This window comes from Balaenoptera musculus, chromosome 6, assembly GCF_009873245.2.
Source record: "Balaenoptera musculus isolate JJ_BM4_2016_0621 chromosome 6, mBalMus1.pri.v3, whole genome shotgun sequence".
NCBI classification, from domain to species: domain Eukaryota; kingdom Metazoa; phylum Chordata; class Mammalia; order Artiodactyla; family Balaenopteridae; genus Balaenoptera; species Balaenoptera musculus.
Window position 1 is genome coordinate 85,525,921 of NC_045790.1, and position 12,462 is coordinate 85,538,382.

General features: G+C 41.9%; 1 protein-coding gene and 1 long non-coding RNA gene across 7 annotated transcripts in view; one reads left to right on the forward strand and one right to left on the reverse strand.

Annotated features, from left to right (window-relative positions):
• PLPPR1 (phospholipid phosphatase related 1) overlaps positions 1 to 12,462 on the forward strand; it is a 278,398-nt gene that overhangs the window by 256,928 nt on the left and 9,008 nt on the right. For all 4 annotated transcript variants that reach the window (XM_036854367.1, XM_036854370.1, XM_036854366.1 and 1 more), the window contains 2 exons: positions 7,935 to 8,185; positions 11,349 to 11,525. In XM_036854367.1, coding sequence (XP_036710262.1) covers positions 7,935 to 8,185; positions 11,349 to 11,525 — 428 coding nt within the window. The remainder of the gene's footprint in view (positions 1 to 7,934; positions 8,186 to 11,348; positions 11,526 to 12,462) is intronic.
• The window catches only part of LOC118896513, a 104,369-nt gene that overhangs the window by 78,943 nt on the left and 12,964 nt on the right, over positions 1 to 12,462 (reverse strand). The window lies entirely within an intron of this gene.

The following is a 12,462-nucleotide window of genomic DNA, read 5'->3' on the forward strand; positions in this document are numbered from 1 at the left end:
TGAGCCTGTGCTCTAGAGCCCACGTGCCACAACTACTGAAGCCCACGCACCTAGAGCCCGTGATCCACAACAAGAGAAGCCACTGTAATGAGAAGCCTGTGCACTGCAACAAAGGGTAGCCCCCGCTCACCGCAACTAGAGAAAGCCCGCACGCAGCAACGAAGACCCAACGCTGCCAAAAATAAATAAATTTTTTTAAAAAATTGGCAGAGTAATATTCCACCTAGAGGGGTGGGATAGGGAGGGTGGGAGGGAGATGCAAGAGGAAGGAGACATGGGCATATACATATACATATAGCTGATTCACTTTGTTATAAAGCAGAAAGTAACACACCATTGTAAAGCAATTATACTCCAATAAAGATGTTAAAAAAAATAAAATAATTTTTTTAAAATGGGCAGAAGACATGTATAACTGCATCACTTTGCTGTATACCTGAAACTAAAACAATACTGTAAATCAACTGTACTCCAATATAAAATAAAAATTAAGTTTAAAAAATGGGCAGAAGATCTAAGAAGATATACAGATGGCCAACAGGCACATAAAAAGATGCTCAACTGCTCATTATTAGATAAATGCAAATCAAAACTACAATGAGGTATCACCGCACACTGGTCAGAATGGCCATGATCAAAAAATCTACAAACAATAAATGCTGGAGAGGGTGTGGAGAAAAGGGAACACTTGCACTGTTGGTGGGAATGTAAATTGATACAGCCACTATGGAGAACAGTATGGAGGTTCCTTAAAAAACTACAAATAGAACTACCATACGACCCAGCAATCCCACTACTGGGCATATACCCTGAGAAAACAATAATTCAAAAAGAGTCATGTACCACAATGTTCACTGCAGCACTATTTACAATAGCCAGGACATGGAAGCAACCTAAGTGTCCATCGACAGATGAATGGATAAAGAAGATGTGGCACATATATACAATAGGATATTACTCAGTCATAAAAAGAAACAAAATTGAGTTATTTGTAGTGAGATGGATGGACCTAGAGTCTGTCATACGAGTGAAGTAAGTCAGAAAGAGAAAAACAAATACCGTATGCTAACACATATATATGGAATCTTAAAAAAAATGGTTCTGATGAAACTAGAGGCAGGACAGTAATAAAGATGCAGACGTAGAGAATGGACTTGAGGACGGGGGCGGGGTAGGGTGTGGAGAAGCTGGGATGAAGTGACAGAGTAGCACTGACATATATACACTACCAAATGTAAAATAGATAGCTAGTGGGAAGCAGCCGCATAGCACAGGGAGATCAGCTTGGTGCTTTGTGACCACCTAGAGGAGTGGGATAGGGAGGGTGGGAGGGAGGCTCAAGAGGGAGGGGATATGGGGATATATATATATACATAGAGCTAATTCACTTTGTTATACAGCAGAAAGTAACACAACATTGTAAAGCAATCATACTCCAATAAAGATGTAAAAAAAAAAAAAAACTACAATGAGGTATCACCTCACACTGGTCAGAATGACCATCATCAAAAAGTCTACACATAATAAATGCTGGAGAGGGTGTGGAGAAAAGGGAACTCTCTTACACTATTTGTGGGAATGTAAATTGGTACAGCCACTACGGAGAACAGTGTGGAGGTTCCTTAAAAAACTAAAAATAGGGCTTCCCTGGTGGCGCAGTGGTTGAGAATCTGCCTGCCAATGCAGGGGACATGGGTTCGAGCCCTGGTCTGGGAAGATCCCACATGCCGTGGAGCGACTAGGCCCGTGAGCCACAATTGCTGAGCCTGTGCGTCTGGAGCCTGTGCTCCCCAACAAGAGAGGCCGTGATAGTGAGAGGCCCGCGCACCGCGATGAAGAGTGGACCCCACTTGCCACAACTAGAGGAAGCCCTCGCACAGATACGAAGACCCAACACAACCATAAATTAATTAATTAATTAATTTTTTAAAAAAAGAATAAAGAGACATTATTAAAAAAAAAAATAATAGCTCCCTCCTTCTAAAAAAAAAAAAAAAAAAAAAAAAACTAAAAATAGAGCTACCATATGATCCTGGAATCCCACTCCTGGGCATATATCTGGAGAAAACCATAATTTGAAAAGATACATGCACCCCACTGTTCATAGCAGCACTATTTACAATAACAAAGATATGGCAGCAACCTAAGTGTCCATCAACAGATGAATGGATAAAGAAGATGTGGTATATTTATACAATGGAATATCACTCAGCCATAAAAAAGAATGATATAATGCCATTTGCAGCAACATGGATAGATCTAGAGACTATCATACTAAGTGAAGTAAGCCAGACAGAGAAAGAAAAATATCATATGATATTGCTTGTATGTAGAATCTAAAAAAAAAAAAAAAAAAAAAAAATGATGCAATGAACTTATTTACAAAACAGAAATAGACCTACAGACATAGAAAACAAATTTATGGTTACCAAAGGGGAAATGGCGAGATAAATCAGGAGTTTGGGATTAACATATACACATTACTAATATATAAAATAGATAGCCAACAAGGACCTACTATATAGCACAGGGAACTAGCCTCAATATTTTGTAATAACCTATAAGGGAAAAGAATTTGAAAGTGTATATATGTGTATGTATGTGTAACTGAATCACTTTGCTGTAAACCTAAAACTAACACATTGTAAATCAACTATACTTCAATAAAAAACAAAAACAAAAACTTTATAAACTCAAAAAAGTGCTTTATACATATAGCAGTTATGAATTTGAGTCTATATCTCAAATATGCAAACATATCATTTCTTTTATTTTATTTTATTTTTACTGAGGTGCAATTCACATACCACAAAATTCACCCTTTTAAAGCGGTCAGTTTGGTGGTTTTTAGTATATTCACAAGTTGAGCAACCATCTTTTTTCTGTTTAAGTCCAGAAAATTTCTTCATCCCCCCAAAAAAATCCAATGCCCATTAGCAGTCACTCACTATTTTCCCTTCTCCCCTGACCTATTCTACTTTCTATCTGTGGATTTGCCTATTTTAGACATTACATATAAATTGACCATACAATGTAAAAAAATAAAAATAAAATAGGAGTAATTTTTTCCCCAAGACCCCATGTGATATGGGATTATTTCTCCCTCTTCAGTCTTAAGTGGGGCAAGATCTATACACACTCAGTCTTCCTCAGCAGAAGCGTGACTTGCTGCTGGCCCGCTCTTCATAGTTTAAGCTCAAGAGCAGGTTGGTGTGCACGGGGCTACGTCCAATCCCAAATTAGCAGGCTTCCTACTGCAGTGCCTCAGCTCCAGTGAGCCGGCATCTCCTCATCCCTCCACTGCCATGACAGCGCAGTGCATGCAAAGCTATGGCGCCCAGCATGCGCGTCTGTCCTCTCAGGAGCAAGACGCCAGCGCCTGTGCCCCTGCCACTTCCTGCCTAGCTGTTGTCCCAAAGTGTGTCTCTAAATACGTTCAGAGGAATAAGGGGGGGAGAGGAGACAGTCCCAGGCAAATTCAAAGAGCAGAACTCATCCAGTGGAGTGACCGCATCCCTATTTTCTGAGCAGTCTAAATCCTGAATCTCTGATTCAGGGGGCAGACAGGAGAGAAAGGAAATCTCCCTAGGTTTTCTCCCATGATCTTTGTCTTCAGAGGAGAAGCTCGGGTTTTCCGTGAAGAGTGTGTGTGTGTGTGTGTGTGTGTGTGTGTGTGTGTGTGTGTGTGTGTGTGTGTGTGTGTGTGTGTGTGTGTGTGTGTGTGTGTGTGTGTGTGTGTGTGTGTGTGTGTGTGTGTGTGTGTGTGTGTGTGTGTGTGTGACAGAAATCCCTCACTGATTATCCCTTCAGGTTGGCACTATGAGTTTCCATCTTTTTTCACTGTCATTGTTTATGTTTTAGTGGACAGTTGAGAGGTGCTCTATTAGAGGCTGTTAGCAAAGTGCCATTTTAAACTGGAAAATTATACACTTATACTTTAATATGGAATAATTGGCCTTCAGTTCAGAGGCTCCAGCTAAAGTCACAGGTTCTTTGTGGCTAAAAGGAATTTATCCCTTTCTCTGCTCACCTCACCAGTCCCTGCTAATTATCACTCCGCGGCCTGGGTCTAGGCTTCCTACTGAAGGCCTCCTGCGTGGAAGGCAACAGACTCCGCCTCAGCAGCAAGCAGTCTGGTTTCTGTATTTTGACCAGTTCTTTGTTTGGGAGGCCTAAAGAGATCCTGATATGAGCCCTATTATCATTTGCCAGTACACCAGTTATCTTTGGCTGAGAAGATCTTTGTCATATGCATTTCCTGCTTACGTTACCACTTTCCCCTACTACATTCTTGGTTGAGTAAAAGGATAGAACCCTGCACTGATTCCTTGGCAAGAAGCAGATCACAGAGTTTCACCTACATGTCCTAATTTACTAGTGATCAAAGATCCTCATTTGTCCAAAGACGTCCTGTCTGAGATCAGAGGGATCCTGGTAAAACCCTGAGAGGGGGTAAAAAGGATTTTTTTTTTTTTAAACACTTTCATCTTCCTCTTTCTTCATCCTTTGACTTGCCTGATGGGTGTCAGATCCTTTTAGGCCACAAAGAAGAGGCATGCTCAGGTTACCTTAGCGATCTGTATCATCAAAACATGGACCGCAGACAACACCATCAGCAGGTGCCAGTCTCTGTCCTAATGCCACATTTTTTCTAGCCTCCTGGTCCTCTCAGCATTCTAATGCCCCTTGCCCCTTAGGGATGTGGGAATTCACAAGTGCTTAGCCCATTCCATGCCAGAATGTATGGGTCTTGGGAGGTACCCTAGGGCTCAAACAATTTGATCCTCCCTCCAACATTGCTAACGCAGGCTCCTGTAGCTCTGATACTGTGCTGGATGTGGAACTTCTCTAAAAGTTGTCCAGGGCTCCTGAGCTACACCCCTGGGAGGCACAGGACATGCTTCAACTTGATTTCCAAAAATCATTCTGGAGGTTTCTATTGCCCTGCCCCTGGGGTTTGACAGCCAGCATGAGGCAAGGAGCATGGGATGCCCCTTCACTCCTTCACAGCCAGACCAGGCAGGGTTCTGTCTCCTCGGGAGACACCCTCAGCCTCATCTTCCCCATTCTAGGGTTTATTTTAGAAACTCAATGGTCTTATCCTATAGACCACGGCTCTTGGTTTTCCCATCCAAGTCTTTTCAGAATTCCAAACAAAAAAAGCAGTACGCGTCTCAAGCACATAGCTCTGGCAAGCCAAAAGAGCTTTACTTTTAGACTTTGTGTCTGCGGTAAATCCATTCAGAAATGTGATCAGCTCCCCTGAAACAAGGAACACCACTGGGAGCAGAGCCATAAGATAAGTAGAACCAGCTAGGTAGGGTTATAGGAATGAAAAATGTATCTGTTAAAATTTCAAAAAGATTTCCTCACTTAAAGAATTTTAGACACCAAGGTAGGATATATAGACACTTTAAAAGCATCTCCTTCAAATCATATATTGCAGTACAGGAGACCGTAAACAGTGTTCTACCTGACTCTGAGGACAAAAGCAGCTCTTTTTAGCTTCTGAGGCTTGTAACATACACACAAGGAGCTCAGGATTAACAGAGGAATAGCTGGAATTTCTTACAAAAGCCCCGTATGATCTGACATTGTCTGTGAATCACCGCTGCAGCTTCCACTGCACTTTGTTGGCATGGCCCATGCCAGGCAAGTGGAATCCCCGGGACTGCCCTTCTGAAGGTACATCAAATACACCAGAATGAAATGTTTGGAAAGCAAATGCTTGTTAAGCCATCAGGAGAAGCAGACAAAATCCAGGAGAGGCAAAGAGAAGATGGGAAAGCAACTTTCAGCAATAATATCACATGGCAGCAAAGTGGAAATTTGCCCATCACAGATTCACTGTGACCATGGACCTGGCACTTCAGACACCTATCCAAGGAGCCTAGAAATCCTCTATCTCAGAAAGAATTCGTCCTAATTGGAAGCATTCTGACAAATAAAATCCCAGAGGAAAATGCTGTCACTTTTCCCTTTTCAAATCACAAGTTACCCTAGTTGCCTGGAAAAGTATGTCTAGACAGACTTACTGCCCCTTGAAAAAGCCAGGGACCTGGTCTTTGAGAATCTTGCTTGAAGACGTAAAAATATTTCTAACCCGACTTCCAGAAACTGTGGGTGAAAATTACCACGAATGATCAGTGAATGCCTACTCTTAGAGGTCAGATGCTATGAGTGTGAGCCGGTGAAGGTATTAAAAGAGCCAGTTCTCATTCTGATAAAGCACATACTGGCAAAGCCACAGAAAAGAAAATTATAACCATCAATACAGGTCAAAATGGAAACCGGATGAAGGTTTCAGCCAAACTTGTCTTTGCTTCTGCTCTAATGGATTGACTTTTAGGTGCTGAAGTCAGCACAATTTGCAGATTGAAGACATTGAATATGGAAGTCAAAACTGGATAGAAATTTAATTGAAAATATAGCAGATCCTTGACATTTACAAGGGTTACTGCTGCCTCTCACACTTGCCAACTTCTCCCATAATTGAGTCGCACTTGAAAAGTCTTCTTTATCTCTTCAAGTGACTTGTATGTACTTTGGCTCTGCACAGCTGCTCGATATATTTAACAGAAAACAGTCCACAGATAATCTATAGATGTATGTATAGGCTTTGAAAGATCCACAGTGAAACTTCCTATAGGGAATTCTGCTTATTCATGTTCAAGCTTGTTGGGGGTAATCCTATATTCCTGTGGAATTTACCAGAGAACAGATAAAATCTGGGAAGTATAGCCTACCCACAGTGTTCTTGGCCAAGCAGGCCAAGTCAGCATGGTAGGTAAAATAACGCCTTCCTCGCTCCGAAATGTCTATGTCCTAACCCCTGGAAACTGTGGATATATTACTTTACATGACAAAAAGGAATTTACATGTGTGATTAGATTAAGGATTTTGAGATTATCCTGGATTATTCAGGTAGATGCAATGTAACCTTATAAGAGAAGCAAGAGAGTGAGTCACGGAAAGAAACGTGACAATGGAAGCAGAGCTCGTATGATATGATTGCTGGGGAGGTAAGGGGAGAGCGGGGGCACAAGTCAAGGAATGAAGGCAAGAAGCTGGAAAAAACAAGGAATGAATTCTACTCTGGAGCTTCCAGAAAGAACACAGCTCTGCCAACATTTTGATTTTAGCCCAGTGAAACCTATTTTGGACTTCTGACCTCCAGAACTGTAAAACAATACATTTGTGTTGGTTTAAGCCACTCAGTTTGTGGTAATTTGACACAGTCACCAACATTCATCTTTAACACTCTTCCTCCTCATTTTCTGTTTCCAACATCAAATGAAACATCCAATTCAATCAAGGTTTCTAGAGTGACCTTTTCCTCTCTTTTAGGGACGACTCCCTTACAACCTCATTCTCTCACCTGCCATGGTAACTCCTCCAAGGAGTATCTGCATTTCCAACAGGACCAGGGGGAAGATATTTTCTATAGAAGGAAAGAGAACTAATGTTGAGTAACTACTTAATGCCAGGCATGCAGCGGGTGTTTTGCACATATTTTATTCCATCTTTCCAACTCCTTTCTGAGGTATCACTCCCCCCAACCACTTCGTGATAAGGGTACCAAGATTCAGAGAAGGTAAACGACTTACACTGTGAACGAGTCACCAAAGGTGGGTCTGGAGCCCAGCTCTACATGACTCCAAAATTCAAATTCTTTCCATTAGCACATGCTGCTTCTAATTTACTTATACAAAATAATGAAATGCTAACAGCAGCGTGACTGCATCAATTTGGAAGAAACAGTGGTTTGGGAAGCAGGCACCACTCCCTGGAAAGATAAAGGTGAGGGGACAATTTGACTCTGGGGAGGACCTTTCTGATAGGTCGTATGGACTCTCACCGCTGTTTTTCTCTCAGGGACAAAACCAGTCGATGGGGTATGTCACCTTTCCTAATTATTTTAAATCTCCTCATAGGGGTATTTGCTTTTGGGCTTTTTGCTACTGACATTTTTGTAAACGCCGGACAAGTGGTCACGGGGCACCTGACGCCGTACTTCCTGACGGTGTGCAAGCCCAACTACACCAGCGCAGACTGCCCGGCGCACCAACAGTTCATCAACAATGGGAACGTCTGTACTGGGGACCTGGAAGTGATAGAGAAGGCTAGGAGGTCCTTTCCCTCCAAACATGCTGCTCTGAGCATTTACTCCGCCTTATACGCCACGGTGAGTATGACCCACGTGGAGTTTTGGCTGTGATGGGTCTCTCCGCCACCCTCCCCCCGATTCTTTCATTACTTCTGGTGACTTCTAAAGTCATGTTACAATATGTTTCTCCTTTATTATATCATGCTGTTGCCCCCACCCTCAACATCCCAATGTAAGACCTGCCAGAGGATGTTAATTCTGGCAAGACTGTTGATAATCACTTAGTCACATCCTCCCATTTTACAGATGCAGAGACTGAGGCCCAAAGAATAGCTAAGAACACAGAGTCAGAGCGGAGGCCCAGGCTCCTGGCACCGGGTATGGGGTTCTCTCACTGCCCAGAACAGCACTCTTTGCCAAAGCTTTGGTTGGTTCTAGAACAGCACACATTCCTCACGCTTGTCTACAGATTTGCAGGTGTGTGCCTCGTGTGAACACCTGCCTGGGCAGTGTGGCAAACCCGGATAAAGACATGGCTTTCCTCTGCTCCTCCTAATGCTCTTCTTCATCACCTTGCCAGGACACATGGGTGATCCTAAAAGACCCCCAACACCCACAAGTTTACTTCTCACTGTTCCCTAGGTCACACAAACTTTGACTGCCCCCACTGGGGTATACTATTCTAAACTTTTTGCTCTCATCACAGAGAAAGCCCAAAGTGTGTCTCGCATCTTAAAATAGAAGAAATGATGGTGTCCATCTTTTTTTCCTGCTCTTTAATTGCATCCACTTTGCAAACGACCTCATTTCACCTTTGTCTGACCTCTGTTTCCTTAGAACCGAGCGTATAGAAGTAGAGGGATCAGTGCAAAGGTTCCACTGCTGGATATCATGTGTATTTACCTGTGGATGAGTGACTATTGGCTGAAAACACCCCTTTTCCGTCAACTTATTTTATATTCAGGGTGTGACTAGTCTAGTGATTCTCAGTGAAAGGTGAGGTAGGAGAAGGCAGAGGAAAGACCCCTTTCAAACTACGCAGTCTTCCCAGAGACTCTGAGTGTGCCCTCGACCCGCCTCCAGTGAACATGTCCCCTCCCATCCAACGACAGTCACTGCACTCCCTACTGAGTCTGCTTCTGATGGAAGTGTGTCCATGCCATCGCCCCAAATACATACATTCAGGGTGGAGTAAAGGTGACTGACTACAGGTCTGGTCCGCTTAGTAGAGTTTGAAAGAAATTGCTGAATATTCTCTTTAAAACAATGGCGCTTTTTTGTCCAATTTATAGGATAACATCTATAGGATCAATTTTCCAAAATAAGTCCAATTATTTCTTTTAGATCTACTCTTTAATGAATACATGTCAAAAGTGATTTCAGCTACCCCCATATTAAGGAAACATGAACATAAATAATACAGAAGCCTCGATTTACAAACAGACCAGTTTAGCTCAGTGAGGTTTCTTGGCTTTACTGCCCACCCCCCAAAAAAATCTACACCGGGTGTTTTTTAAACAAAGTCTTTTCAGGCATTTGGCATAGTTTCCAGTTTTCAAAATATCGCTTTGTATCCTAGATTATCTAGGACCTAAGTTATATGAAGCAATGTACTCTTGCACCTTTTTCTGTATTTTATCAAACTCAAGTCATTGTTGTATGAAATCAATTTTTACACCACCATTATAAAAATAAATCTGTTACTCATCAAAAACTACTGTCTCATCAAGTGAGATATAAATTTCTCTTGGGAAGAAAGAAGTTATCTTACTCAGAATAGATGCTTATATAGCACATGTTTTCAAGGATTCAGATGTAATCCAATTCAAATCATGCCCCACAGACAGACTATAATCAGAAACCCTGATACAAGATTCCAATTGTGTAAATATTTTCCCAAGCCCCTATTATGTGTGCTTTCAGAAATTACTCAACAAGGATTTCCTAAGTACTAGTTAATGCTGTGAAGAATACTAACTAACCATAGGCCCATGTTATTAATAGTTTGTAATCTTATAGGAAAGATTTATAAAGGCTATAGTTAAAAAACAATATAGAAGCATAAAAAACTAAATTTAAATATATCTAGTATAGATATTAAGTAACATTTCCTACACAGCCTCAGAATGGTGTAATGATACGCTCTAATTTATGTAACTCTGATCTAACCACAGTTTTATAGGGTATCTATTACATGTAACAAAGAAAATCCCATCTTCCTGTATTCACACCAGCGTTGAAGGATCATTCTAGGAAATTAAGTTTCCACTATAATACTTTAAAATGCATCTATGTGAACTTACATGTGCTCAGGCCATACAAGCACACTATAGACTGTAATTTAAGTATCGGCACACTATTTTTCTGGGTTGCAAACTCATTTAGCACACTTGTTAAGAAGCGCTGATAGATCAATTACGCCCTCTAGTGGTTTCTTGTAACCATTACCAAAGGTTGTGTAACAAGGTATTTACTTGTTTGAAAGAGGCACATCTTCCTAACTCTAAGCCACAGGGGAAACATTTGGTAACTGAGCCTATGAAATACTTAAGAGTCTTACCCAGCTCCTCACAATGGAATAAGAACAACCTACAACTCACATGTCATAAAGTTGCATCATCCTTTACTTACATCAGGTCTTCCCAACTTTTTATATGTCGTGGCCCACATAGAAAATTTTATTTTAAAACATGCTGGAGTAAATGAATGGATAGGGCTGATCACGGTATCCCAAGGATTGTGAGAATCAACTTCCCAGCACAACTGAAATGTATTTATGTGACACACTGGTTTGGAAGTTCTAATTCAGTCAATTAACTAATCAGTCAATGCTTTTATATTCGTTGAAAGTGTGAAGAATCCGCTAGGATTATGGGGGACACAAAAAAGTGAAATGTATTGCCACTCACCTACCTGGTCTTCTCCATAAAATTAATTCTCATAGAAGATTTATTTGGCATCTGAGATTCTTATTTGGCTTTCCTAACACCCCAAGTGATTCTTTCGTTTGTTGCATAAAAACTGCATGCTCTGAACCTGATTATTATACAGTCATTCATGTCACTGTAATTTCTGTTCCCACGCCCACCAGAATACAAAGCACCGAGACCAATGTACATTCATTCATCGTTCTTGCTTTGGTGCAGGCCCGTTTGTGTGTGCTGGTGTATGTCCGTGCATGTGTGTATATACACCGTATGCAGAGGCTGCCAGTCACTCCCCGGTCTCTGTCCTAACCTAGATGTACATCACAAGCACAATCAAGACGAAAAGCAGTCGACTGGCCAAGCCGGTGCTGTGCCTCGGGACCCTCTGCACAGCCTTCCTGATGGGCCTCAACCGGGTCTCTGAGTATCGGAACCACTGCTCCGATGTGATCGCGGGCTTCATCCTGGGCACTGCTGTAGCCCTGTTTCTGGTAGGTCAGCTTCCCTCTACTTTTTTCCCCTCTGGTGCCCTCTGAAAGGCTGCCCAAGATCCTGCCAAGTCAGGCTCCCCAGACTCCAGTCTAAGTCCAAGTTCCTCTGGCCCCAACCTTGTGAGTTGCAGTTACTCGCCAAGTATCCTGTGCCCTTTCTTTCAGAAATATGACTGCGTATTCCCCCGTGGGTCAGGAGTAGGATCGCTTCAGGAAGGACGGCTTGCTCCACTTGCTTCAACCCTGGCCTTGGGGCTGGGCAGACGCAATTTAGCATACCTTCAAACCATGATTCTCTAAATACTTGTTCAGAACATACTGGGAGCATAAGCTAAGTGTTGCTTGGGGGAAGAACAGAGAACAAAGTACTGACGCAAGCAGGCAGCTCCTTCTCCAGCATTTCAAGAAACTCCACTCTGGCCCAGACTTGCATATCCCACTCAGAAATATGAAAACCCTCAGCTAACCACACCCAGACTTTTTAGGGGGCCTCTGTTATCTGAACATGCCTCTTGGGCATCTTATTTCCACTGTAAGTGGCCTCTCAACCACATGATACTTCCTGGAGAAGGGTTTTGGTTAATTTTTATTGTTTTTTAAAATTTTTACAGATTTGAGGTATGATAGGCATACAATAAATGGCACAGGAAGTGTATAATTTGACCAATTTTGACCTACAGATACATCCTTCTCTCCCACCCTTCCTTTCCCTTCATTCCTAAGCAACCACTGATCTTCTGTATTAGATTACCCTAAGATTTAATATTAATGGAATCATACAGTATGAATATTTTTCCTGGCATCCTTCATCCAGCATAATTATTTTGAGATTTATCCATGTTGTAAGCATGTTATCAGTAGTTCCTTTTTCTTGCTGTGTAGTATTCCATTGCATGGGCATACCATAGAGGTTCAGTATTAAAAATTATCTTCAAAG